This window comes from Arvicanthis niloticus, chromosome 3, assembly GCF_011762505.2.
Source record: "Arvicanthis niloticus isolate mArvNil1 chromosome 3, mArvNil1.pat.X, whole genome shotgun sequence".
Lineage (NCBI taxonomy): Eukaryota > Metazoa > Chordata > Mammalia > Rodentia > Muridae > Arvicanthis > Arvicanthis niloticus.
Genome location: NC_047660.1, coordinates 99,310,013 through 99,337,936, shown reverse-complemented (window position 1 = coordinate 99,337,936; position 27,924 = coordinate 99,310,013). Strand labels below are relative to the sequence as shown.

General features: G+C 41.4%; 1 protein-coding gene across 4 annotated transcripts in view; it reads right to left on the bottom strand.

Annotated features, from left to right (window-relative positions):
• Positions 1-27,924, bottom strand: part of Nek10 (NIMA related kinase 10) — a 176,329-nt gene that overhangs the window by 36,278 nt on the left and 112,127 nt on the right. For all 4 annotated transcript variants that reach the window (XM_076931584.1, XM_076931585.1, XM_076931586.1 and 1 more), the window contains 5 exons: positions 21,651-21,864; positions 10,552-10,735; positions 10,377-10,463; positions 8,399-8,453; positions 2,138-2,175 (listed from right to left, as the gene is read on the bottom strand). In XM_076931584.1, the coding sequence (XP_076787699.1) occupies positions 2,138-2,175; positions 8,399-8,453; positions 10,377-10,463; positions 10,552-10,735; positions 21,651-21,864 (578 nt within the window). The remainder of the gene's footprint in view (positions 1-2,137; positions 2,176-8,398; positions 8,454-10,376; positions 10,464-10,551; positions 10,736-21,650; positions 21,865-27,924) is intronic.

Genomic DNA, 27,924 nt, shown 5'->3' with positions numbered 1-27,924 from the left:
GAGCCTGACTAACTTCTCTTTTTCCTGACATTGTTAACAGAATAATTAGGAAATTTGAGGCTGTAGATGTTATGTTTAATTTCTAACATGTTTCTCTCCACCTAAGAAAGCTTTAATGTTAAATAAGTAAAAAAATACAATAATAAAACGTGCCTTAAGACACTACACAAGTCATTCACACATGTTCCGGTGTGCGTCTTCTTCATAACTAAGCATGCTGGTGTACTTTGCAACTGACACCCTAACTAGCACCTATGGTGGAAAGTGGAGTGTCTTGAGGTGCCAGGAGTGATGATACCAGCAGGTGAGGTGACTGAGCAAATTGCCTGCTGCCAGCTACATGTAACTTGTTAAGCCAACACTGGCCCAGATTTACCCGCCACACTTTCAAGAGCACTTTTATAGTAGGCAGAAAAGAAATTTAGCATTAAAATGGGGGAAAGTTAAGTTTAGACTGGAGGCAGGATAGCCCACAGGGGGAGCCTGCTCCTCCAGTGTAGCAGTGTGCTCCACAAGACCAGCAAAAAGGAAACTCTCATTCTGGGAGTAAGAGGTAGCATTCCCTGACTGACACTTAAAATGTTTTAGTGCCATGTGGCTCAAACTTTAATATTTAAATCAACAATTTTTTAAAGGCAAAGTATAAAGAGATCACATCTAAATTTGCAGTATAAATCATTTTCTTAAACTATACCAACTTAACTCCCCCTTCAGAAAAAAAATGAGTTCCTATAATGAACTGCACCAGCCCATGGCTGCACTGGCCCGTGGTTACTTGCATGTGTAGGGGCTCTGCTCTCACTGTTAAATAGCTGAAAGTAGCAATCATCTCAGACCCACACTTATGCTCCTAACTCACCTTCGCCAGGCCAGCAGCATGGCAGCCAGTGTCCATGTGGTACTTTCAGGAATTTTAACAATACAACCATCTTGCATTGTATCTATGCTGACATTCTGACAGCCTTAAACTGTCCATAACACTTTCAAAGGAAGCTTAATAGCTGGAGAGACGTGACCTAAAATTACTGACACTCCACCCACATTATCAATGCTCACTGCAAGCATTAAATGGACCAAACATGATGAATTAAAGGGTGAAAGTATAATTGCACCAAAGAATAATTCCAAATAGCCTGTATATGAAAATAAAACATGTTGCTCAGGCATCACACTCTCTCATATGTTCAAAGCAGAATTATCGCACATCTGCAGCATTGTCTACAATGAGTTGATAGTTTTAGGGTTACTATTGGACACTGGTCTTCCTCAATCGACCTTACTAGAAATTAGAAAACTATCCTTATCACCCCACAGCATCATTAGAAATATTTATGTCTCATGACATAATTTGGGGCTGGTGAGATGGCTCAGTGGGTAAAGTCACTTGCTCTTCAAGATCAGTAACATGAGTTCAATCCCTAGGAATTGCCATGGAAGGAGAGACCTGATACCACCTAGTGGTCCCCTGACTTGCATGCATGTACCAGAGCAGGTATGCATAAGCACAGACAGAGTAATACAGATAAAATAAAATCTAAGGATAATTTTTAACTTAAAGAAATTATCTAATAGTTCCATTTCAACCAAACAAAACTAACTGTCTAGAAAAGTAACTGTGTTAGAGCAAAAAAGAAGAACTATGTCAAAAAAAGGAGAGGAAAGTACCTTCTGGCATTGGAGAGGTTGAGTTTTCAAATATTTATATAAAAATGTCAATTTTTTGGAGTAGTTAGATATGCTTTATAGCTTAAGTAATTAATAGTCATTTGGTGCCACTGAACTGCAGCAGTGGAAGTCAGTCAGAATTCTGCTGTGTCACAATTTCCCCTAGAGCATCATTCAGGATACATTAAGCTCAATCTGTGTTCATTAGTCATGTACTTAATATCAAAATGGTCTGCTGAGCACTGTCATGATGTTTGGGACTGTGGAGAGACACAGCAGGCAGGTTCTGGGACTGCCACTCTGCACTAACTTGTCCTCTCCTTCCTCAGGCGGGCCCTCGGCATAGGGGTGGTGCTTTCGCAAGCAGAGGTGGAGAGGTGACAAAGCTGAAGAAAATAGGGGAGAGGGGTGAACTGACAAGCTCACTCACACTGGCTTTCGGGAAGGCACAAGAGGTATCAGCTTGAGTTACCTGGTCTTGGTCTTGATCCTAGCCCACCAATGAAGTCCCTGAAAACAGAATAAGACAGGAGCCGTTAGGACAGTTCCACCTAATGATGAACAGTTGCTGAAAATTGCATTTTTATGTATTCAGTTAAGAGAGAAGTCAACATTTTGAATGTAGAATAGACTTTATAATGGTAAACAGACACACCTTGTTCTTCCAGGGATATCACACACACACACACACACACACACACGTATATTTACACACACACATATATACATGCACATACACGCATGTATGTTTACACACACATATATACACATACACATACATATACATATATATATGAATGGTAGAGTCTCATGTAGCTCAGGCTAGTCTCAAACTTACCATGTACCTGGACTGCCTGTAATTTGTGTATTAAAACAACTAATGTTAACTTTTTATGTCTTGTATGTTTCATGATTTATCCTTGAAATGAAAAATAAAAACTAACCACTATATATTTCTATGAGAGGAGATGAATTTACATTGTAACAATTACTCCTCCATAGAGTCTCCACTGCTGTTAACGTCCTTCCTCCTTGTCTCAAAATTTTAGGTTGTCTGATCATTTTAAAAGTCAGTCCCAAAGCCTTCTGGTGAGTAGAGGTGGCCTTCATTCATATCAGGGACATTATGAACACCCTTCCCTATTACCCTTCAAAGTGGTATGCAAAGCCTATTTTTTAGTAGTTTTCTGAACCCTAATAGGTCACATGATGCCACACGACCCAGCAGGTAGATACTGAGCACCAGTGAGGAGCACGGGAGTCTGCTCAGCAACCCTGGATGCAAGGACTCGCAGTAAGCTTGGCTGACAGTTGTCTTGCTCCAACCATTTTATTTCATCATGGATTTTCAGTATTCACCTGTAGCTTGTACCTAAGTTATTATGCATAACAAAGTTGGTATGCATTTACCAACCAATCCAATTTAAATGCTAGAAAACTCCCTGAATCTCAGGCTAACAAAGGACTTCTCCCTTCCCTCCTCTCTACCTCCTTTTACCACTGACTTCAAACTTTCTAGTTAGACACATTTTTAAAAAGTAAAAAGGTAGCCGGGCAGTGGTGGCGCACGCCTTTAATCCTAGCACTTGGTAGGCAGAGGCAGGTAGATTTCTGAGTTCGAGGCCAGCCTGGTCTACAGAATGAGTTCCAGGATAGCCAGGACTACACAGAGAAACTCTGTCTCGAAAAAGAAAAAAAAAGAAAAAAGGTGAGATTAATCTTGTATTTTATTTCATCAAATAGATCCAAAATATCAATATTTTAAATGAATAATACTTTATACTGTTTTACATTTAAAGTAACATGTTGTACCTCCATTGCACTTGCCACATTTTGACTGTTCAAGTCAACACAGGTGCACAGCTATCTCCATATTAAACATGGCAGACCTTTCTATAGGAGGTGTCACATACCATTCCTGCTCACTGCTTTAGTCAGGCCATAGAGCTGCTGGCTCTGACGCCCCATGGCTCTTGTCACCTAAAGGTGAATTAAAATGCAACTTGTGGAAAACTTTCATTTGTGTTTATGTATGGCTTTGAAAGGCTGATAACATACAAACTGAGCTATCTGGATGGCCATTTTGTTGTCCTGAAAGGTCTTTTATTTTAAATATTCTTATTAAGTGTATATGTGATAGGACACAGGACTGGCATCTGGCAACTGTGCCCAGCTGCTCCAGGTTTTGTACTGCTCTGTAGAATTCTAGATTCCTTTTTTGTGAGGTGGAGGCTGGAAAGATGGCTCAGTGATTAAGAGCACATACTGCTCTTGAAGAGGACCCAGGTTCAATTCCCAGAATATAATACAGCTTATACCCATCTACAACTCCAAGTTCCAGGAGACTCAATGCCCTCTCCTGGTGTCTGTGGGTACATATAATCACAGATACACATAAGTACATACACATATTTAAAAATAAAATAAATCTTAAAATATTAAGCATTGGGGAACATTTACATAAATATCACACACACACACACACACGCGCGCGCACACACGCGCGCGCACACATGCACACACGCACACTGTTTTCTTGGAGGCCCTGCACTACACACATGTAATGAAAAGAAACCATCCTCACAGTGTTAGAGCTTCTAAGGTTACTGTGCAGTACAGCAGAAAAACCATTAATTTCCTCAAAGATAAATCATCACTTGCAAGAATGGACAGTCATTTGTAATTTCAAAAAGGCATATATCCACTGTGAATAGAAGCCACGGTAATGCCCAGCAATAGATGGACAGATGGTGGAAATGATACAGAGCCTGAGGAAATTCTAGACTGAGCACACAGGATGCTTATGACCTATGGAGCGTTGTGATTCCAGATGATGACATTCCCACAATAGCTCAAGCTGGCCACAGGGATGATTTAACATGAAGAAGTTTCAGACATATTTTTCTGGTGAGAAGACTTAGCATATTGAAAATCCTATCTAATGAAAGTTTTAAAATGGGCACAAATAGCGCCTGAAGCTGGTGACAGTAAGCGTGTTTTAGAGGCTGAAAGGACACTGAAGGTCATGACCTCTAGCTGTCCTTGGACCCAATATGACCTGGTCCACAGCTCATGCCTTGAAGAGTCTGAAGTGATGAGTGGAGATTTAGTCTGCAAGTCCACCCACTCCAGTCAGCGGTAAGGCAGAGAATACAGCCGAATTTCATGGCTTTTAAAATAGATTTTATTCCGAATTGATGCAAGCACAGTGTGAATTGGTTTGGTAATTATTTTGTCAGAAGAGCGTGAATTACTTGGATAATTATTTTGTCATTAAAATCCCAACCATGAAAGAGATAATGCTCTAGAATTTTCTCTCAAGGAAATCCTTTAACTACATCATCGGAAGCTTGGCTTACAACACTAAGAACATGTCCTGTGAGGTTACTGCAACAATGACATACAAAGTAACAAGAATTCTCAACATTCATCACCGTGACAGCTGTGACAGGGGACTTGACAGGGGTTGGGCTCTTGTGTTTAGTCAAGGTTTTCACCTACTGCACTGCTAGCAGAGCTGGTATCTCTGTGAGGAGGTGGGACCAGAGTCTCAGCTTTCCCTTCACACTGTATTGATGGATGAAGGCAAACGAGCAATAAGCAGGCATCTTAGAACTGCCACAGAAAAGGAATACCTCTCCCACAGCTACATAGTACTGTTATTGGTTTTGTGTGGCTAGGAAGACTGATGGATAGACACTGGCCACAGCCTGGTTGTTTTGGGTAAACAGTGATGGAGCACCCACGTTCAATAAAAGTGAAATGAGACCCAGATTATGAGTAAGAAGTAGACACAGAATAGCCGTAAGTAGATGGTGAGATGGCTGTTGGGAGGGAAGGATCATGGATCCTGAGACAGCATGAGGGCCCTCTGGTCACATCAGTGAAGCTGCATGGTCAGAAACCTCTTCAGCCACCTTTCTCCATAAAAACTGGAGTCAGGAGACACCCTCTAATGCTCACAAAGAAGGTATTCACTGCAGTAATCTCTGACACTGCAAACATCCAATGTTTCAGAGCAGCCAGCCAACTACACCCTGTTGCCTTGGCAACAGAAGGCAAGTAGGCATGGAGAAATCCTGTTGCCTAAGTAACAGAATTTAAAAAAAAAAAAATGGGACTTAATCTATGGCTAACACTATAAATTAATTCAAGGAAGTGAACAAGATTTCAGTCCTTTACAGTAAGAAACTCAGAAATTGCAATGAGGTAATTCATTAATACACTAATACAAGCATCCAACAAATATCTGTGGACCAGCATCTGTATGCAACATGCTGTACCAGGAGAGTAAAGAAGAGCCCATACACAGTTCAGACTAAGCCTGGCATACCGTAATAAATGATAAATGAACATAACATGAGAAGATATATATATTTTTTTTTGAGATGAGGTTCTTGTTGCATTGCCCAGGCTGGTCTTGAACTCATGGTTTCCTCAAATCTTCCTGCTTCTATCTGGAGTGATCAAATTTGAGAATTCCTTGCCTAAGGATGCTCTCTGTTTTGTTTAACCACAGCTACCCAGGATCTCCTGTCACCTCCTCACTTGTTGATGCTGGCTATAGAAAAGCCAAAAGCATCTACAGGGTTGACTTTCCTGTTTATTTTTACTATAGAATGTAGTATCGTGGCCTTCCTTTATACTTAAATTTATCATTTGGGTCCTACATATTTTAGAGGGTTAATTCACTTTTCACACTAATACACTAGGAAGCCAAGGAAAATCCTAAACAAAATAAATCAAAAGGAATGTTAGCTTTACTTAATGCCTATAAGAGAAATAGAAATTATATTTTAGAGTTGTCTCATTTTAATTCAGAGAGGCTATTAGAATCATCTGGAAAGGAGTATAGAATGTTTTGATTTCTTTTTCCCTGCTTTGTGTGACGGGGCTGTTTGCTCTGTGCCACCCCCGCCCCATCCCCAGCCCCACCCACCTCTGTCTGGCCTGTGTCACTTTGCCCACTCTGTACTGTGGCTGCAGTAAAAACTGTGCTTCCTGGTGGCTTGTCTGTCACACAGCACATCCCACTATGTGACACAGATGCAGACATGGGTTTTAAGGACAGTTCTCAGCCACTTTGGAACAGGGTTTGGGAAGCATCAGCTTCAGTGGCCTCTTGTCGTGTTCACAGATTCATAAGTACATAGTAAAGATATGACTGTACAGTGTCCCTGCATCCAGATGAACTTCTACCCACTAACTACAATTTATATAATTTGTAAGAAAACATTTAACTGATTTCTAATTTTAAAGATATAAAATATGCTGGGCTGTTTGTTTGTTTTGTTCATAAGTGTGTTGTTATTTTCAAAGGGCTATTTGCAAGCAGAACTATTACACATGAGGAAAGATCCCATGGATCCTTCTAGAAATTTAGGTTAGAATTACTTGGCACTTTCAAGATGTCTGAATTTATCTGGTTAGAAAGTTCCATTTTTAAGTGAAACCCTCGTAACTGGTGCATGCAGTTGTATTCAGAATTTGACTGTACTGCTGGCTGGTGGATCACTGCTTAGGTGTGCTTCGGCATTAAGGATGCTCTAGCCTCTGAACATCCCTGTGCTATCTGCTGATCTTTCCCAGCCTTTTACTGGTTGCTTCTGGATGAAAGTATTCCTAATTTAGACAATCTTTTATACAGTGGCCCAGAACATTTTCTCATAAATGGCCTCCTCTCGATCTGACCATCTCAATTGTATAGGTCTCTCTCTGCAGACAGAAATCTGGTGCTCTGCCTGCCACCAACCCTCTGGCCACACATATCTGGTGCTATCTCTTTTGAATTAATCACCACTGATTATGGTGATTAATACATATTACAGGCATCTTCCCTGTAGATTGCCTCTCCATAAGCTACCCTGAAGTTATGTTGATCCCAGGAGGCTTGTTCCCATAAGCTAACTGCCCCAGTCACGCCGCATATTCTGCGGCTATTTCTGCCTCTAGAGTTTCTGAGACTACTACAGTCAGCCTTTGAGGTTCCCTGCATCCTCACCCAATGCCACCCAAACTGTTCTCTTAACTATCACGGGACTTGCAAAGGCCAAATCTAATAATAGTTTAGTTTTAGTTCTTACCCTAAGAGGTTACTGTCAGAGATAATTAATGTTCCTTAAAAGTTTCTCCTTTTTCTTAAACAAGGATGCATACATATGATATAAATCAGATATCATATACATCATATATATAAGCATATGTATATGTATATGTATATGTATATGTATATGTATATGTATATGTATATGTATATGTATATGTAATCACTGTCCTTCTCAGCTGTCTGTGGCTGTATAAAAGAGTTCGGCCTTTATGTGTGAGCAGGAGTCACAAGCACACTCGGGGGTGGGGGGTGCGGAGGTGGAGTGTGTGTCCCTTGCCTTGCCCACATTTGCCATGGATTGAGTCACATATCCTTGTCTTAATTGTCTCAGGTACCCTCAATAAGCTATTCCATCCATTGTCTTGATCCAGTGTATGCTCAGAGAGACTGGTTGTTTCAATGTCACAAAACCAGAAGGCAAAGTACACCGTGTCCAGGCTGAGGCTTAGCACCCTTCAGCACACTAAGCAGCCATAGGTTCCAGCTCTGGGAGGCAGGAACTGACAGTTGCTATGTCTACATGCCCAGAGTGACTTCTGTTAGTCATGGGGCAACTTCGCTCCAAGTGGCCCAACGCTGCCTAGATTAAATACACTTTTAAGTCCACTGCTCCTCAAAACAACATACCTTGCCTGTGAGTGCCTTTCTCTTCCCGAAGCACTGAAACTTCTCTTTAAAATGCCTAGAACAAGAAAATAGAAATAGCTGTAAATTACTGCTCCAGAAACTGTTTTTTATCATTGTTGTGTATTACTTGTTTCCAGTGCTGGGGAGAGAGTCCAGGACCAGTGTATACGAGGTCAGTGCTCAACCACAAGCTTCATCGTGCCTTTCAGCACCCCTTTTCTAAAGGGCAGAGGCTCTACTGTCCTGGCAATTTCCCTCCACTGTAATGACCATTTTTCTTCTTGACAGTATTAGCTCAAATATACTGTTAAAAATTACTATGTACTGGTCAGTTTTTCTGTCTTGGCAGTTGTTTTTCATTGTAACCACCATTACCACACACTTAATCTGTTATTGTAAGGTGTTTTCCTTCCAAAGAAAAGATGCTAAACAGAAGATTGGTATTCGACAAGACAGCATGCCTGCATCACCTTCACCCTCAAGCCTGTGTGCAGACATCTCTGTGTCAAGGTCTGCCTCTCTTGCTGCCTCCCCACTGTGCGTCTCCAGCACTGTCTCTAGAGATAAAGACCACCATTCTCATCCCCAGAACAAAGAAGTGCTTCCAGAATGTGCTATACATTTACATGCATCATGAATTTCTCCTGCATGGTGCCCATCACTACCCAAATGCAAACCAAGGCATTTTATCTCTCAGGCAAGAGCTTTTAGGAAATACAGAACAAAGAATTGGACATTGTGAGTGTTTCAGAAAATCTGTAAGATCTAGTCAACATTTTGATCGAGTCATTATATAGAGAGAAGACAAAGACTGTGACTAAATCCTTGGCACTCCACATGGATCTTCAGGAAGACTATTTTCTGTCTTCTTCCCTGAGGTTTTCATAGCATAACCACTGAGGAGACAGAAGTATTTTTACTTCACTTATTTTAAAGTATCTCTAGTTAGAAAACTTAAATCCACTTAACGTACTCTTCTGAGATATTTATCTTTTTCTCCAATTCTATTTTAACATTTCTTTCAGTTTCATGTCTGCCAAGTTGACTTGATCCTATTTTTTCCATAGTCTTTAAATTCTATCTAAATATATCATTTTATTTTCTTTCCTCCTCCTCAATCTGTTTTTAAATTTTTTATTATTGTTTCCATTTCAGACTAATATTGGGCTGGATTTACATATGGTATTTTTCATAGTCCTAGGCTGTTAAGATATTGATTTTACTTTAGATGCACCAAACATGTCATTGCAATGCTTGCGTTCATTCATTAACTTGATGCATTCCAGAGTCACCTGAGAAGATAGTCTCAGATCAGCCTTAGCCAGGTTGGCCTGTGGGCATGCCAGTGAGAGATTTTCTTAATTGGGTTAACAAGGTATGCCTGTTGTGAATGATACATTTCCTGGATTTGGGTCTGGACTGTGTGAGTATAGAAAGTGGCCTGAACACCAGCAGCGTGCACACATTCACGTCTCTCTGCTCTCAGCTGCGGGTGTGATGTGACTGAAGTCTCTGCCTCCTTGACTCCCTGCTATGATGGATGGTAACCTGGAGCCATGAATTAAAATAAACCCTTCCTCCAGTAAGTTGCTTTTGTCAGCGTTTTATCACAGTGACAGAAATGAAACAGGAGCACTGAGGGTGGGAAAAAAAAAAAAACTGTACCAAAGTTAGGCTGCATGGTGGCTAATTTCTCTCCTAAGTTTCTTTTTCCTCTAACCCATGGACTGATGAGATGCCACACCCATCATTTCTAAGGTGGTTTGGCTGTCTGCAGCCTGATCATTTCAGCTCCCTACTCACAGTCTGTGTTGTCTGGTAAAAATGAAAAAGCACCTCCTTGCCTGGTGTCTGGCCTCTGGCTTTACCCACAGGAGTGTTGCACCTGAGACAGGAGCCCCAGACTCCATCTACCCTCTCTCTCCCATGGCCATGCTCACTGCAGTCCTACAAAGGCAGACTTGTACAGCAAGCTTACTGAATGTAGACTCCTTTAGGGGGCTCGAACTGGAGCTGCTACAGTTGTCTGAGACGTCCAGCTCATCATCTAGCTCAGAATACAGGTCTGCATGTGGAAAAGAAGAAGAGGGTGAGACTAGCAGCAGAAGGTCCCCCGAGCCTTCCTGCCCTCCCCTTGCTCGAAGAACACCCACCTTTCTCCACACTCTCCAGCTGGAAGTTGTCCTCTGACAGCACCTCCTCGCAGACCCTGTCCTCCTCCTTCCCGCAGGGGATATGGCAGCCCTCTCCAGGTAGCTCTGCGCTCTCAGAAAGCTCACTTTTCAAGCTGGCTGCCCCGCTGCTGCTGCTGCTCAGACTTGCCTTCTCAAAGGTCTCCTGGAAGGAGAATTTTGGTCTTGAGTACCTCATCCTCTCTTTTCTCTACAGCAACCCACACTTGTTACTATGTGCATGTTGGTGTCTAAGATGCCATTGCAAATACTTAATGCGGAAGAAATACCTTCAACCATGGTGTCCATTTAATCCATAACAAGAAGTAAATCTAAAATCAACCAACTGGCAAAAAAAAAAAGAAAATATAAGAAAAGACTGGAGGCAAGGGTGCCCACACCAAAGGCCCGTGAGAACAAGCAAACTAACAGTATCTCCAAGGAACAGAGCTCAGGGGCCACTTTACCAGAAACCTCTCCCCTTTGAGCCTTTCCTCAAATATTTACAATGGCATCTGCTCAGTCCGATATCAGTTAAGAGATTTTCCAAAGAACATTAGTAGCAGTCAAGCCAGGCCATGAGGAACAAGCAATGACATGCCCTACAAGGGGAGGGGACAGTAGTGATGAGAACTCTGTCACTCAAGGCTCCAGCTTCTCTCTTGCAGAACTAAACACAAGCTCCTCCAGAACTTCCTGAGAGGATGAAAGAGGTTGACTGTGAGACCACACCTAAGTCATTCATCTGGCCCAGGGCCTCAATATTCTGCTACACTGTATTATAAACCATATGCAATATGTCTCTTAGGTTCAATAAAAATAAAGATGTTTAATGACACAAAAGACTGACAGCTTAGGGTTGTCAAAGCAGATGACTCTGAAAAAGGGGCCACCCAAGTAATTCACAATACCAAAGACACTTTCTGTGTAGATCCATTCCCAGCAAGTGTAGAGAACTGCCTGGGCTTTTGGCCAAAGATCACCAGAAGAGCTAAGATACAGAACAGGGATACAAATGGAGAAGCCATTAAAGAGGTCAGGCTCCAGGCAGAAGAGTAAGAAGGACAGATGCTGTGACACTGGAGAGAGAAGCCTTCTGGTGACCTGTCAGAGGCTGTTCTCATGACTCTACCATTGCTTAGGCACTAAGATGCCCAAAGCAAAGCAAGCCTTCTTGTAAGGCTGGTATGTGTTTGCCTACTTATTTTTCACAGATTTTCCTACAATTTAAGCTGCACTCTTGGGCTCAAGGAGCAGGTTGTTCAGAATCAGTTGGTGCCAAAATTTGTGGAGGAAGAAAACTCAAGATCTTGTGGTATTTGGTTAGTAAATCCATGAGAGCATTCATGTGCTTGTTACCTCAGCAAGACATCTGTGCACTGAAAACTGTCTGTCCAACGGGACATGTGTGCAGTGCAAGTTGCCTGCCCAGCAGGACATGTGTGCCCTGCAGGCTGCCTGCCCTGCCGCTATCTATATCATAACTCAGGGTCTTTTCAGCAATCTTTTCCTCAGGTTCACCAACTTTTATTTCGTTGGAGTTAATATGTGAGTTAAAGAAACACACTTCTGATTTGATTTTCTGTAACTAGTCTTCCAGCCAATGATGTCCAGTGTGTTTTAACGAGCCTGGATTAATTCCTCCGTTGCTCAAGAGATTTCTAACATCTCTGCTCTGCCCATATCTAGTTTCTGATTCCAAACCTATGACCATCTTCTAAGACCCCAAATTTTACTCAGAATTCTCTGTACTGGCTCTTTTTCTTCCTCTAAATAAACACACAAAATTCTGCTTCTTCTAACTTTTCCCAATTGTTATCTAGGAGAAACTGTCCTAACAATCAACATCTTACTTTTAAGCTTTGTGCTCATGACAAGGTCAATCTAAATAAGCTGTTATCTCCTGCTGCATTGTAAAGACCAATACTCGGCATTTGAGGAGAGGGTTGGGGTGTAGATGAGGGATAGAGTTTCCTCCTATCATGATCAAGGTGAGTCCAATCCACAATACGATAGCACATATTGAGACCGTTTCTTATGACATCAGTGCAATTAGATGTGAGGATCTGCAAATCCTGCAGCAAAGGGTTTTTTTCTGTGGCCAGGGCTAGAGGGGGAGGATCAATAAAAACAAAGCAAGTAGTGAGGCCCCGTGGTGGACTCATCACGTTGTGTACTAACCTAAAGAAAAAGAGCATAAAGAAACTAATTCTGAAAACCAGGAGACCCGCACCATCCCAATCAAAGTCGACAGAAAAAAAAGCAAAGCTGAGGACTTACACAGCCCAACTTCAGTGCAACCAACAGTGCAACTGCTCACACACAGCCAGAGCGTCAGCCAGGAAGAAAGGCAGTCCCGTAGGCTGCCCAGCACGCCACAGTATTCTGTGTCCTGGAAACTTCTGAGAGCGGCGACAACCTGATAACTACACTACATGAAGAATGTATTTTCTTATCATAAACATTCTTATTTTCAATGTAAGATAAATATGTACAGGAAGTGTCATCCATGACCAAGGCCCTGAGTTTATGGTTTCAGAGAGTTAGAGTCCGTGAGGGTGGAGCAAAGGCATGGCAGCAGGATCAGCTGAGAGCCCAAAAGCAGGAGCCAGAGAGTACACTGGGAATGGTGTGAGTCTTTCGGAACCTCAAAGCCTGACCCCAATGACACACCCCCTTCAGCAAAGCCATACCTCCTAGTACTCCCCAAACAACCACCAACTGGGGATCAAGTATTGGCCATTTCATTCAAACCACCATCTTCTTTATCCTGCTCTATGGACTGTTAAACAATATACGGTTGGAAAGCTAGCAGTTTCTTTTTGGAGGAAAGCACACTACTACTCATGATCGAGAAGTCCTATTTATAGGTATCACCTAAAAGAAATAGAAACATATCCACAAAATGTCTCATGCCATAAAGTTTATAGCAGTCTTGGCTAAAACATTCCAATTATGGAAATAATTAGTCTGTAACAAGACAGTGAAATGTGTCAGGCATTTATTTTATACATAAGTAAAATATATATATATATATATATACATATATATATTACATTTAAATGTATAAATAAAAATTAATAAATTATAAAAATAAGGTGAGTTGGGATACAACCTAATGCAAGTAGAACTAATATACATAAGATGGAGAACTCCTGTAGATATGGCTAGAACCCATCAGTGGATGTATATGAAGTCCACCGGACCTGCAGCCCCAGCCCCAGGTAGTAGTCATCTAAGGTGGTGTGTGGGAGCTTTCAGATGGATGTGTACAGAATTGTGTGTGGGTAATGATTGTATGTGTCAAAAGCCAGTAAGCTCAGCACTTAAACACACTAACAATATGTATATGTAAATTATGCTGATTTTAAGGGGAAGAGTGGATGAGAGAATTGTATCTGTTTGGAGAGAGTAGAACTTCTGAAAGACTAGTTTTCTTAACACTTAATAACCAAAAAACATTTCCCAACAAGCCAAAATTTCCTAATTTCTAATATTTCTTTCCCAACATCATTGTTTGTTGCATTTTCAGGGCCTTGGGAGAAATTCAGTCAGCAATTAACCAGACTATAAAAGCAAAATTGTTCACCAAAACACTGTCCTTTTAAAATACATTATTTTCTGCATGGCTTAATTTAATCTCTTAGCGGAGGATTCTAGGCACAAGCTTTTAGCAGTAGGCTCAGCATTTGTGAATGACATATGGTATAATAAAAACAAGGCAAATGGATAAATAAATAGCAAATTTTAAAAGTCCGAAGTACACCAAAATAAAAAAAAAAAAAAAAAAGAGCATCCAGATGCTTGCATACTCTTCAGTTTAAGCATCCCACTGTAAAGACATCTGAGAATTTAAGGGAAAAAATCAGATCAGACCTCATCAATAAAGAATCCTAAGACATAGAACACATTGTGTTAGAAAGCTATTGTCAGAATCCTGTCATGATGTGAGTTTGTGAAAGACTCATGATTTTAAAAATGATGTTTGCTGCTAATTAGTACACCAGCTGCTCCGCTTTCTGAGTGGGATTTAAGCTGCTGCTCCAGGATGACATAGTTAAGCTGCCTGACAGTACCACGTTATCATGAACACCCAATCCACTGAAAGCTGAAACTTTCTAGGACACAAACATCATCTTAACTGTAGAGTAATTTGTCAATGTCAAGTGTATGGATTTGTTTTATAAATGATAACTTTGGTCAGCATGTGAAGGAAGGCTGGGAAGGGAAGACAAAGCCTAGAGAGTGTAGATGGAGCTGATGGAGTCTGGGGGCACAGCTTTTCATGCACAACTGGGATCCTCCCAGGTGAGAGGATCTAACTACCAGCGGATAGCATCCGCTGCTCTCACCTAGCAGTTCCTGCCTGCTCTTCCCACTCCTGTCCTTATGATAGCCTGTCCTGCTTCTTCAGGCACATAAGCCAGTTCTTCACAAATCTGCTGGTACAGACCTGTGCTGCACTAGGTAGTTAGAATCCATGGTGACACTTTAAATGCCTACTGTATTCAAAGTCACAGTGGTAAGCAGAAATGACTGCCTGCTACATGTTTCCCTGACACATGCCCTAGTGACTCCTGGTCCCTGGTAGGTAGACAGTAGAGGTGGCATCCAGGCTAAAGTACTGGACTTTAGTACAGGGCTGGGGCACCCAGCCCTGTAGACTGGAATTCTACAGTTTCTCAGTCTCTCTGGTGTGTAGACAATCATTGTGAGACTACACAGAACTTCCTGTATAAGCCAATCTGGAGAATCCCTGTTTTTGTTTGTTTTGTTTTTTTGTTTTTTCAAGACAGGGTTTCTCTGTGCAGCTCTGGCTTTCCTGGAACTCACTTTGTAATCCAGGCTGGCCTCGAACTCACAGAGACCCACCTGCCTCTACCTCCCAAGTACTGGGATTAAAGCATATACCACCACCACCACCACCGCCTGGAGAGAATCCCTTTTATAATATATAAACATTCTATTGGTTATGTCCCTCTATAGAACCTGACTAATTAACCATGAGGCTTACTACAGCTCTGTGTATGTTAGCCATGCAGGTGACTGTCAGGCTGAGGTGAGGCTCAAGTCAGACAAGTCAACTGGAGGCTGGGGCTGTGACGTACAGTGACTACATGTCAACATGTAAACATACAGTTGCTATGTTAAAATGCACTCTCCGATCCCATAGCTCTTACACTGCTGAGACTAGGCCATGATGCTACAACGACAGAGCAAGGAAAGTGGAATGAAGAAAAGACTAAAAAAGACTGTGGCGGATGGAGGTGGCTATTTTAGAGAGAAATGGCAAAATTCTGAAGCTCAAGGAGGACAGGAGTCAGAGCAGAGTGACAGGTTTGCTGCAAGGGACCGTGACTTTACTCCTCTCTGCTGCTCCAACACAGCTGAACCCCAAGACTAGAGTCTGGTGTTAGTAGAAATACAGAAGGGTTTAAGAAAGTCTAATTGCAGTCAGAGAATATGGGAACACTTCAGACCAGCTTCACAATGCTTCGCTTGCTCTGGACATTTATCAAAAAGCCCATGAAAGCCAAGGCCTAGTACACTTTGGGCACTATGGTACCACCACCGCTGCCTACAATATTGCTTGTTGAATGGATAACTAAATGGTAGGGACCTGGAACGGGAGAGGAGGAAGAGCTGGCAGGACTGAGATAGTGCCTCCAACTCCCAGTAAGATGCCCATGGCATGTGCATAGCATGAACATGTATCTCAAGCTTTCGTGTGTACCAATGAGAGGTCACAAGCAGGTCTCAGAGGAGGGCAGGAATGGTGACTACCATGTTAGAGATGAGGCTTGAAGGATCATGAACACATATGACACCAACATTTAACAAAGAAAGTTGATTTCACCAAACCAAAAAGTAGAAGTAGGTTCACAGTAGTGACTGTCAGCAGAGGCCAGCCCAGGCATCCAGAATGGCCTGCCTTCCCACTGCTGTAAGCATGCCTCAGTTTCCTACTGTACTCAGTTGCCGTCTTGGCAAGAGGAGATGGAGAACAGAACTCTCAAGATGGAAAACAAACATTTAGGTCCTAAGAGACATAAAATCAACAGTGGCTACATCTACCTCCTTCTGCCACCAGCAGGGACAATGGTTGCATACCTAACTTCTACCCAAATTTTATGAAATAAAACAGATAGTCAGGGTTGCTAATGTGTAAGGACCCGCATTCTGATCCCCAGCTCCCACATCGAAAGCTGAGCCTGACATCTCGGTTAAGCAGGTACCTGTAATCCCAACACTAATGCCTGTCACCTATCCGTTTTAAAGAACTTAACAAAGTCCTCGTTATAATACTCATACTAATTTTCAATCACAGGGTAATGACTGCGAGCTCAACACATTGTGAGCAGTGCCAGAACCTCAAACACTATAAGACTGTCACAGTCGCCCATGTACCCCACATGCCTCTCATTGTTAGGTATTTGAGTAAAGCCTGTACCTTATTGTGTTCTAATTATTTCTCATTTTTAACATCAGTTCTCACTTGGAATTTCAGAAGTTAAAGGGAAGGCCTTGCTTCACTTTCACAGTAGGTAACTGCAGGCCCAGTAGGAAGGTAGTTAATGAAGCTTCCTTGGTTTTTCTGAAATATAAATTTATACTCATCTTTAGCAGCCTATTATGAAAACTTCCATAATTAAGAATAAGTAAAGTATGGGAATAAATAGTACATGCCCCAAGAGATGGAGGTCTGTGTAATGTTTTCTGCCCATTATGAGCTAACCCACTAATCTGCAGCATTCAGCCAATTCACCATAGACCTCCTTCCGGGTGTGGGGATCTCAGTGTTCCGTTAATTTCTCTTCCCTTAGGCACTAGTTCATAATGAGCTCTGTGGCTGCATTATTGATATTAGCTGCTCTGGGACAGCCTTCCTCATACTTGGAACAATAATAATACTCCTTAAGGAAAGTAGAGACAATGTTAGACACAGTTGGAAAAATGAAAAAGGCAATAATAGTTCACATGCAACCTCAAGGCACAAAGGGCTACTGGGAAAAGGTCAGCAGATATCACAGAGAACGGAGAAGACAGGGAAGAGAGTCGACTAAAAAGATAGTTTACAGGTGCCATAATGAAATTCAATTCTGCATATGCTAATTGAACATTATTAATTAGAATAAAACCAACAATGAAGTGAAAAGTAATAATAACAACAACGGGTGCCCAGTGAGGGTGATGCAGACTGGCTGCCTATTAACATGCACTAGCACGTTCTTGTTGGCTCTTTCACAAAGCTGTGTTTCTCTCTTAGTATTTGATTGATTTTTGAAAATAAAAGATTATTAGTGTGCTTAAGACAGTACAAGGAAAGAAGTGTTTTGTGTTTCTTCAAGGCAGTCACTGAAGCTGAGTTTGAAGTCAAGCATCTCTCAAAGGGCCATAAAGACTGAACACTCCATGAAGTAACTCAGGCGGGATCAGGGACCCAGTGATTGTGTTAATCCACATGATTGACATGCATTGATTTACTAGAGCTGTCACTTGGACAAGCCAGCAACAGGTTAAAACTACCCTTCTAATGCAGGCATTACACATACGATATAACCAATGCCATCTTAAATTGTATGTCACTTAACCAGGAAATGAGCCATAAAACCTGTAAACAAGGTGCACCTGTGGTTTCTTTCTTCTTAGATGGCTGGTGTGTGTTTGGCATGTGGTTTTGGGTGTGTACAGGTGTGCATGCATGTTCATGTGTGTTGACGCTAGAGAACAACTTCAGGTCATTCCTTTACTTCTTTTTAATTTATTGCTTTGTGTGTGTGTGTGTGTGTGTGTGTGTGTGTGTGTGTACCCACATGTGCATGGCATGTATGTGTGTGGACATCAGAGGAAAATTTGTAGGAGTCACTTCTTTCCTATCCTCCATCCCTAGGATCAAACTCCGCTCACCATGCTTAGGGTCAAGTACCTTTACCTCCCAGCTCTCAGCAGCCCTATCTTAGTTTCAAGGCAGGGTCTCTTACAGGACTGGAGTTCAGCAGGCAGGACAGGCTGGCCCAGTGACCAGCCCTTCCCCACCTTGCCAATGTTGGGATTGCAAGCATTTGCCATGGTGTCTGCAGTTTTACTGTTGACATTTCTATTGTGTGTTTATCTGTGCATGGTGCATTGTGGGCCTCAGGAGGATGCTGTGGCACACATATGGAGACCAGAGGACAATTTTGTGGATTCAGTTCTCTCTGCCTTCACGTGAGTTTTGGGAGTCACTCTCAAGTTGATAAAGCAGGGAAGCAAGTGTCTTCACCCCGGGCATTGAGAAGGCCCTGGTCAGCAAGTTTTGTCTTTTTTTTTTTTTTTTATGCATTTGTTATGCATTGATTTTCTTTTAACTAAAAGAAGTGAATGGAGAAGCTCATAGGGCTGAGGAAATAAATAACTCACAAATAACAAGAAGTTCCTGAAGATAACAGGATTCACAAGCCTTTCCCCACATGCAGATGCAAGAAAATGGCTTCTGGGATGCTCTTCCACCAGCAGCCAAGTTACCTGCAGGTCACACAACAAACTCCAAGTATGCAGTGGTCACTCATGCTGGGGTAGCCCTTTGGTGACACAGCTGCATCTGAATCATGTCTGCATTTATGTAACCCTTCATCTATAGTCTAGTAAGTAGCCTGCATTAGTTTGCTAATCAGACTCTGGTGGACTCATTGCTCTGCTGCTGGTACCTCGTCTGGAGTAGACACTTTTCATTTCTCATAGGAAGAATCTCACAGCAGTACCAGGACTGAACTCAGCTCCTCACGCTTGCAAGGTACATACTTTTTTGACTTCTCTCCAGCCCTGTTTTCCATTTTTAAGAAACATTTTTGAACATTTATTTATTTTTACTTTTATGTGTATGGGTGTTTTGTCTGCCTATACACTTGTGTAGTGCATGCAGACAGTGCTTACAGGAGCCAGATTAGGGCCATAGATCCACTGGGACTGGAATTACTGAATGACTGGAATTGTGAGCCACCCTGTGGGTGGTGGGAATCAAAACTTGGTCCTCTGGGAGACTAGCCGGGGTTCTCTTTACTGCTGAGCCATTCTCCCAGCTTCCTGTCTCCTGGGTATTTTGTTTTTCAACAGAAAAAAAAATGTGCCACTGCAATGCTTATGAAAACTACTGCCAAATTGCAGGTCAGATGGGTCAGTAATTTCAGAGAATTCTTATGTCACAGATCCACAGACCCCTCAAGCTGTAAAGTCTTCAAAAATGCATGCTTACAATTAAATAATTTCTTCATACACTTATGGAAGTAAATCAAATCCTTCAAAAAAAATTGTATTTGACTTTTGAAGTTATACTGTAGATTTCAATAGACTAAATTTTTGATTCCAGTATTCTCCAAAGTTGGTAAATGCTTCTTCGAAAACCTTCCTTGGAGTCTACACAATGCCCCATTTTTCCAGCCATGGCCTGGGAGTCTGATGTCTCTAGCTGAACCCAATCTCCAAAGATGTAAGGACACACTAGAGTACAGTCACAGTCGTGTGCTTCTGGGATTTGCTAAAGTGATCTGAGAAAGGCTGGGAGTGGGAAGAAGATGGGACAAAAGTGATAGAGATTAGCTCTGAGGAGCCAATTGCTGGGGCTGGGGGTGGGGCTGGGGGAATGGGTTACTGATATATTTGAGATGTCCCACAGATATATTTTTATAGCTTTGAATTGAAAATAAATATATAAAATAGTCCTTCTCAAGGTGCTTTGCTAAAGATAAGAGGATTTCTCTTGCTCAATGTTAAACGAAATATTCCCATTCCCACATCAATCTAATAAAAAAAAAACTGACCCTTTCATATCCAACTGAAAACTAGCTAAGAGCTGTGCGTCACAGGATTTAATGCCAGGCTGCAAATTGTCACTAAGGCAGAAACAACATCTTAATCTACTAAAGGTATGTAATGTGCATGGGAGGGTGTACTTCATGCTGCTGCCTGAGTTTATGAAGTCTGGTAGAAAATAACAGGGAAGGTGAGCCCTGCTCCGCACATGGTGCTCAACAGCAATGAGAGCCACAGCTCCAGGTCACCCTGTCCTAACACCAGAAGGCCATTGTACATCAGCCTTGAGTCACAGCTGGGCTCAGCAGCTAAAAGTAATGAGGATGAGTCTTCCCCAAGAAACAAAAACATGAAATCCTCAATTTCAAAACAGACGAGTACATCAGCACAAGCTCACTCCACAGCAGTGGGGGGACAAGCTCACTCCACAGCAGTGCTTTCCTTCCCTCTCGAATACCTTCTTTGAAATGCTGTTACTGAAGAAGTCATAACTATCTCTTTGAGATGGACTTCTTGCCTCATTCCCTCACAGAGAACAAGTCTTTCGGACAGAGGGAAAGACTCAATGACCAGATATGATGACCAAGAATGAGTCCTGTGGTCCTATGGCCTGGAGTCCCACATTTGAGACAAGAACAACACTTCCAAGTGGCTACTAATGGGTAGCTACAGCAGTCAGTGGATTACTGAGGTCCAGGAAAGGAAAGTCAGATAGAGCAAAAACACTGCCAGCCACTGTGTGCCCAGGCAAAAGCTCCAGAGTCCTTAAGCTATGATCAGAGATATACTAAATACCAAAATACAGGTCAAAGAAAAACTAGACAGAAAAACTCAAAAATATTCAGATGTGAGATTTTGCACCAAGGTCAAGATACCAGTAGCAGACAGAGAGGCTACACAAACCAGTAAGAGAAATTGAAAGGCAAACGTTATTTTCTTCTCTGACTGAACTTACATGTTTATCCTAAAGTGCAACAAGACGACTAAGGAAAATAAATATGTATAAGCACTAGGTGCTGCACACACAACCCATTAGATTAGCACAAGCACTGTCTAAGAGCTCTTCCTGTTGCTCTGCCTTCACATGAGACAATGAAACATGGATATGTTCTGTGGAAGATCAGTAACTCTGAATTATTTAAATCTATTTATAGAAAATAATAATGGATACAAATATGTAACTATATAATGACTAAACAGTTCAGATTTTGACTATTTTCCTTACTTTAGGCAAGTTTTTCTCCGACAGACTATGAAAAGGCCCCCAGTAGGATCAAGAGATTTTTTGTTACCTGGGACAGAAGAGCCAGCTCATGGTGACATGTGACAGCATTCTTATTGGCTTCCATAAAATATCTTTGTGTGCGCCTCCGCTCCCGTTCCAGTTTTCTCTCCAAGGCTAGCTGGGATGTGGATAAGCTGTCCAAATACTTCATCATGACATCTGATATCATGGAACTAACTTCTACAATATCTGGACGGGCTTCTGCATCAGGAGTGAGGCACCTAAGAGAACACAAAGTATTGTAACAAAGGTCATCGATGCGATGGCATGGGGGTTCAGGGACGTCAAGGTCAGTGTAACTGAGTGTCTATCATGGGATCTGCACCCAAGAGCAGCTGGGACAAGGCAAGCATCAGACAAGGCTCTGAATCCAGCACTAATTAAAAGATACCTGAACTCTGGGGAAAGGGGATAGTTATAGGACTTTACACTTGGGCTCATTGCCCAGGGTTGTAGGTAGGCCTTGAATTCCAGGTCTCTTCTTCAGGTGAAAAAAAAGGGGTCATCTTCTCCTGTATGCTTGACTGCCTTCCAGAATTTTCCTGCTCACTAGTCAGCAAAACAAATAGGGCCCCTTTGAAGCAAGTTAAGGAAGAGAAGTTTCTGGGAGGTCACAACTTTTTATACCTTTTCCAGCCATATCTAGTCAATATTACCACAGCATAATTAGTAGAGGATCTTACAAGACACAGACAAATATAAAATACAGTACAATAGGTGTGAGATGTTTATAGAGTCAAAAGTAAACTCCCACCACTCAGGAGTCTGAGTCAGGAAGAGCATTAGCTTGAGGCCAACCTGGGTTACAGTATCTTAAAGGGGGGGTGTTATTTTTAAATATATCTTTAATTTTTTAAGATTATAGCTTATTTTGGTGTATAAAAGAACAGGTCACAAACTGGGAGAATCTGAGCTAAAAATGAAAAGCTGATGTGTGAAAGCTGATTAAATATAAAACAGAGGGCATTTTGACCTTTCTTACAACTGGCTATTAGGATTCTCATTCTTTTCTAGGCCAACAAAGGTGTTTGCACTCATTCCACCTGATTAACTTCATTTCACTGGGTCTTGTTGATGAGACTCTTATATTAATATTCTGTGTTTTACTTCTGATAATAGAATTTCAGGGGCACAGAGATAACTCAAGTTGGGATACACTGTTATGGACAGTCTTCATTGGAATATGTCCTCAATTTTTCTTAAGAACTTTTGCTTAAGTAACTTGGCACATTGAATGCTAATGTTTCCATAGTCTTCAGGCAGGAAATATTATCAGGCATGGTGAAGTGAGTGCCATTCACATTTCTACTTTTTTTTTTTTTTGACAATTTAGCTTAATTTCAATGTTCCCTAAGCCTTTTGACCAGGTACCCAGGTTTAAGCTATGAACATTGACAGTGTCCATTCATATAACCACACTTTGTTATGAAGGATGTTTCTAACATGAGCCTATTTTCTACACTGCTTATGCACATATGCCCATTAATAAATGGAATGTTTTCTGTTACATTTATTGGTTTGTGAGTGTTTCCTGGAAAAACTGCAGTATTTGTGAAGACCAAAGTTCCATGCTAGCATTGCATGCATCCAAATATGAATAATTCACAGAGGCACAGAAGTAGAGCAACAAGAGAGCATACTGAAATACTAGCACACCCCAGTCCCCTTTTTATTGCTTGTTTAGTTTATACTTTTAAAACCAAGTAAAATCTGAATTCAACGGTCAACTGCCAAAGAAATAACAGCAGGGCACATACTTAGGACTTGGAAGAGATTGTTAAGCACTTGCTGGCGCAACAGTAGACATTTTTCATAGATATGACTTTAGTATCTAAAACTCTCAAACAGGGTCTCCAAACAGTCACACCCAACATGTTTTAGAATGAGATATATATACACAAAGAATAACCATGTGTTCTTTGGGGATTAAGGACTCAAGATGTTCCTAATTTGAATTCAGATATTTGGGGAAGTGAGGTGCTTGCATGGACAACTGTGTGCTACATCTTCTGCTGCTTTGTTTGGACGATCCCTTACTATCCTTTGTTTCATCATCCAGCAAATTGGATACAGTATAAACAGGAAAGCATGCCAGCCAGTCAGGGGTTCGAACGACTGACTTTTATTCCTTTGCTCTGAAAAGTTGTGTGTGGGGGGAACTTAACCAAGAAATGTGACCAGACCAATGTGGCTTTGAGACCTTAAAATTTAGAAGCAGAAATAAACCAGGTACTATCAGTTTTCTCAGACACAGCAGACTTGGTGGTTCTATATGAAAAGTGAACGACTGTTGAACTGGGAGATGGCATCCATCTACCACCCTTGGTAAGTAGAGGGCAGCATCAACACTTTATACCCCAAACTCTTGGCAGCAGCTTCAATGTGATCAAGGTCAGTGTGGAATGCAGATGTTCTTAACATGGCTAGGACTCAATAAATCTAGTACACTAAAATCATGATTACATTGTGAAAGAAAATAGACAAAAACCAAACAGCAACTTTTGTGATCTTTTTCATTTGAAGGTAATCTTAATGCTATTAAAATTCACAGATATGCTATTTTTATTACCCAATTATAATTATCTAAAACACACATTGCAAACATACAAATATCTATTCTCTCCACATGTCAGTGCCCATTCATCACGGTTTTGGAAATGGGGAGAATAGATTCCCCTAAATTGCAAGTTCAGTAGGTGTTTCTTTACAGTTAACTTTAGCAAAATTCATACAAAGTAGTGATTAACAATGATCTTCTTTTTTGTTAGCTGACAAGGAAACACCTTCAAAACCGCATTTTGATAACGTTTCTGTACTAAAATGTAGAAAAACTGAACTACACAAATATTGAAAAGTTAAAAATTCCCTAATTTTTTATTCCTGGTACCACTACTACAATTTACAGGGCAATATACCTGATATACCTGAATATACCTGAAAAGAAAAAGAAAAAGCTACAACAGACAAAAGACCTCAGGAATGTCCATCTAACTGACACTACATTGCATAAATCACTAGCTGCACTTTTTGCAAACTGTGGCTCTGACAGTCCCGAACAGGAAGGGTTTCCTGTCTAAGCTGCAGTAACTTTTCTGACTATGAATCATCGTTCCTTCTATGGCAGGTTTTTACAGTTCCTCTAATGCATTTGGGACGACTGTCTCAAAGACCTGCAGCTTTCCTGACAACTCCTTGCTCTCTCTCCTGCTAAGAACTGTAGCCATTTCTGTTTTGTTTTAAAACCTTCTGCTACCATATCCACCACTTCCACCTCCAGATCCATAGCCACCACCATAAGGACTGCCTGAGCTTCTTCCACCAAAACTGTCCCCTTTCATGGGTCCATAATTTGATTGCTGCTGTCCACTATAATTTCCAAAGTCATTATAGTTCCCACCACCATAGTTACCTCCACCAAAATTTCCTCCTTCATTGTAACCATCATATCCTCCTCCACCACCACTGTATCCACCATCTTGGTTTCCATAGCCCAGTCCACCACCTCCATAACCTCCTCTACTACTGTAATCAGGACCACCACCATAGTTGTCACCATCACCTCATGGTGCTCCATTGCTCTCTTGAGTATCTCAGACATCTTCTTCAGAGACACATATATGATAAAGACTGGCATAAGGTACTCTTTAAAGATTCCCCAACCAAATAAGCATAAAATCATATTCTGGGGGGGGGAGAACCCTAGATTATTGCTTTCATTCACCAAAATTATGCTCCAGTCATAGATGAGATGGAAAAAATTGCAAGGGATACTGTTCAACTGTCTTCACGTCATGTTTTTATGAAACAGAGTTGAAGGCAAGGCCAGCCTATAAGGACTCCATTATTACTGGAGTTCATAGCTACCTCTCTAGTCTCCACGTCTGCTTGAAAACAAAGCACTAGACAGCTTATGCAGCCAGGCATAAAGCAAGACTCACATACTTGGAATAGGTAGTGCATAAAAGAAAATATTCTTCCTTGGGAAAGAAAAGGGAAAGAAAGAAAGACGAGAAGTGCTCGGCCTTGCTACTTCCCTGCAGCTCCAGCATGCACTAACTGGTAGAACCAGCAATGCTGGTACCAGGCTGAGCAGTAAGAAGCCTTCCAGCATGGCTCCAGACTCTTCAGCACTGCTAAATAATTCTCCCAATTTAAAATATCTCCTATAAAAGAAAAGTTGCGATAACAAAATGTGTGAATAGAAATGCAAATACTGTGGGCTGTGCTTGACAAGAATGTGCAAAGTAAAACTGGGGTGCTGGGAAACTCAAGAAACGATGTGTGTGTGGCTGGAGATAACACAGTTTTAAGAATAACTGTAAGAGCTGCTACTGGCCTATAAGCCAGCGGTCAGGAGGCTAAGATAGGAGGATAGTGAACCCAGGCCAGCCTGGCTTAAATAGCAGGATTCTACCTAATAAAAAAAAATCACTAAATTATTATCAGGTATAGTGGTTGTTTTGTATTCCAAGGCTCTGTCTAGTTGCTAGCAACTGGCTCTGAACCTAATAATTTCCTGAGTTGTTGATGGTTTTATATATATATATATATATATATATATGAAACTTATACTAATATTTGGAAGAAAATGAGAAACTAAGAAAATGGCAAATCAGAAATTATTCTCTAATGATGGTGGAACTTAGTTTTCAACTTAGTTTATAAATTCAAAGCAAATTAAATATGCAATTGCATTTAACACACAATAGATTTTGGCTTGAGGTTTTCTAGAGATAAAAGTTTCCCAGTGTAAATGTCAAAAATGAAGAATCTTGACTAACTTTAAATGAAAATGTTTGCTACAGCATATGCCCTGCAATCTTAATTTATAGTTAGCTATAAAGTTAAATTGCCAGGTCTAACTTCCTGTCATTTCTTAATATTTTAAATTATAAACATCTTGAAAAACATTTTATCTGGGGGCTAGGATCAGTGGATAAAGCACTTGTCAACAAAGGGGCAAGGACCAGAGTTTGGATCCCAAAAACCCATTTAAAGACACATTTAGAAGTCAGAGAGAAGAGAATCTCCAAGACAAATTGGCCAACAAGACTATAATTGGTGAGCTCTGGGTTCAATTGAGAGACTCAGACTCAACAAATGCAGTAAAGAATGGTTTAAAAAGATACCAAGCATCAACTTTGAACTCTAGACACATGTGCCCACACACATGCACCCACATATATGTGAACAAATATATATACATGCACACAAACCACAACACCACTACACACTCATGTAAATGCAAAACAACAGCAACAAAGCACTTAGTCTGGAGTCCCCAGTAAGTGCCATTTATCGAAACATCTTGATGGCAGTGAACTCAGGACATACCATGAAGCCTGTTCCTACAGCTTAGCTTCCCCAGACAGCCATTGCTAACCTTGGAGTGTATTTCATGATGGTGGCCTGTCTTTATCTTACTGGTGACATTTACCCTTTCCCTGGTCTTGAGACCAGGGTTTCAGACTCTTAGAAAAATGTAGAAATGTGTCCATCTAGAGACTCTAGGACTTCTGACATCCAAAATAGAAAAGATTTGGTTCAGCTTGATGGAGCAGAGAAATAATAGTGGTACTGTGCAAGCACCAAGATGGCCTTGACAGTGACACAAGTTATCAGCCATAACCTCTCAAGGCAGTGTTGACTGGGGGTCTGGTCTATGCCAGGCACTGCTCGGCTACTAACTAGGTCAAAACCAAGGTAACAAGTGTCTGCTCTCAACGCTAGTTACTGAGGGAGACTGAAGCACACAACAGCAAGCATGTGTGTTCATGTGTGATATTTTAGGGGCATTAGCTACTTTTTTGTTATTGCTATTGCTGTCACCAAATATTAATACCTGAGCAAAAAGCAGTTTAAGGGATGAAGGGAGGGTTTGTTTCTGTTCCTGCTTAAAGCAGGATACAATCCACGATGGTAGGACAGCACAGTAGTAGGAGCATGAGGCAATGAAACATGAGCTGCTTCTATTCCAGCTTCTGGCAAGATTCGTGTTCCTTCCTGAAACCTCAGGGGTGGCTCAGGAGCTCTGCTTACAGCACTCTAGAGCTTCTTTAGGCCGCAGCTCCAAGTTCTTCCATTTCTATTCTACAAACCAGTGACACAAAGGTCTGCAAATGATGTACTCAGGTTTCTCACAGCAATGCCACTGTCAGTACCAATTTTATGTTTCTCCACCCCCCACGCTTGGTGTCACAATCAAATTACTCAATTTAATTGCAATTGAGTTGCAATTAAAAGCAACTCAAGGAAAAGGGGTTCCTTTTGGCTCATCACAT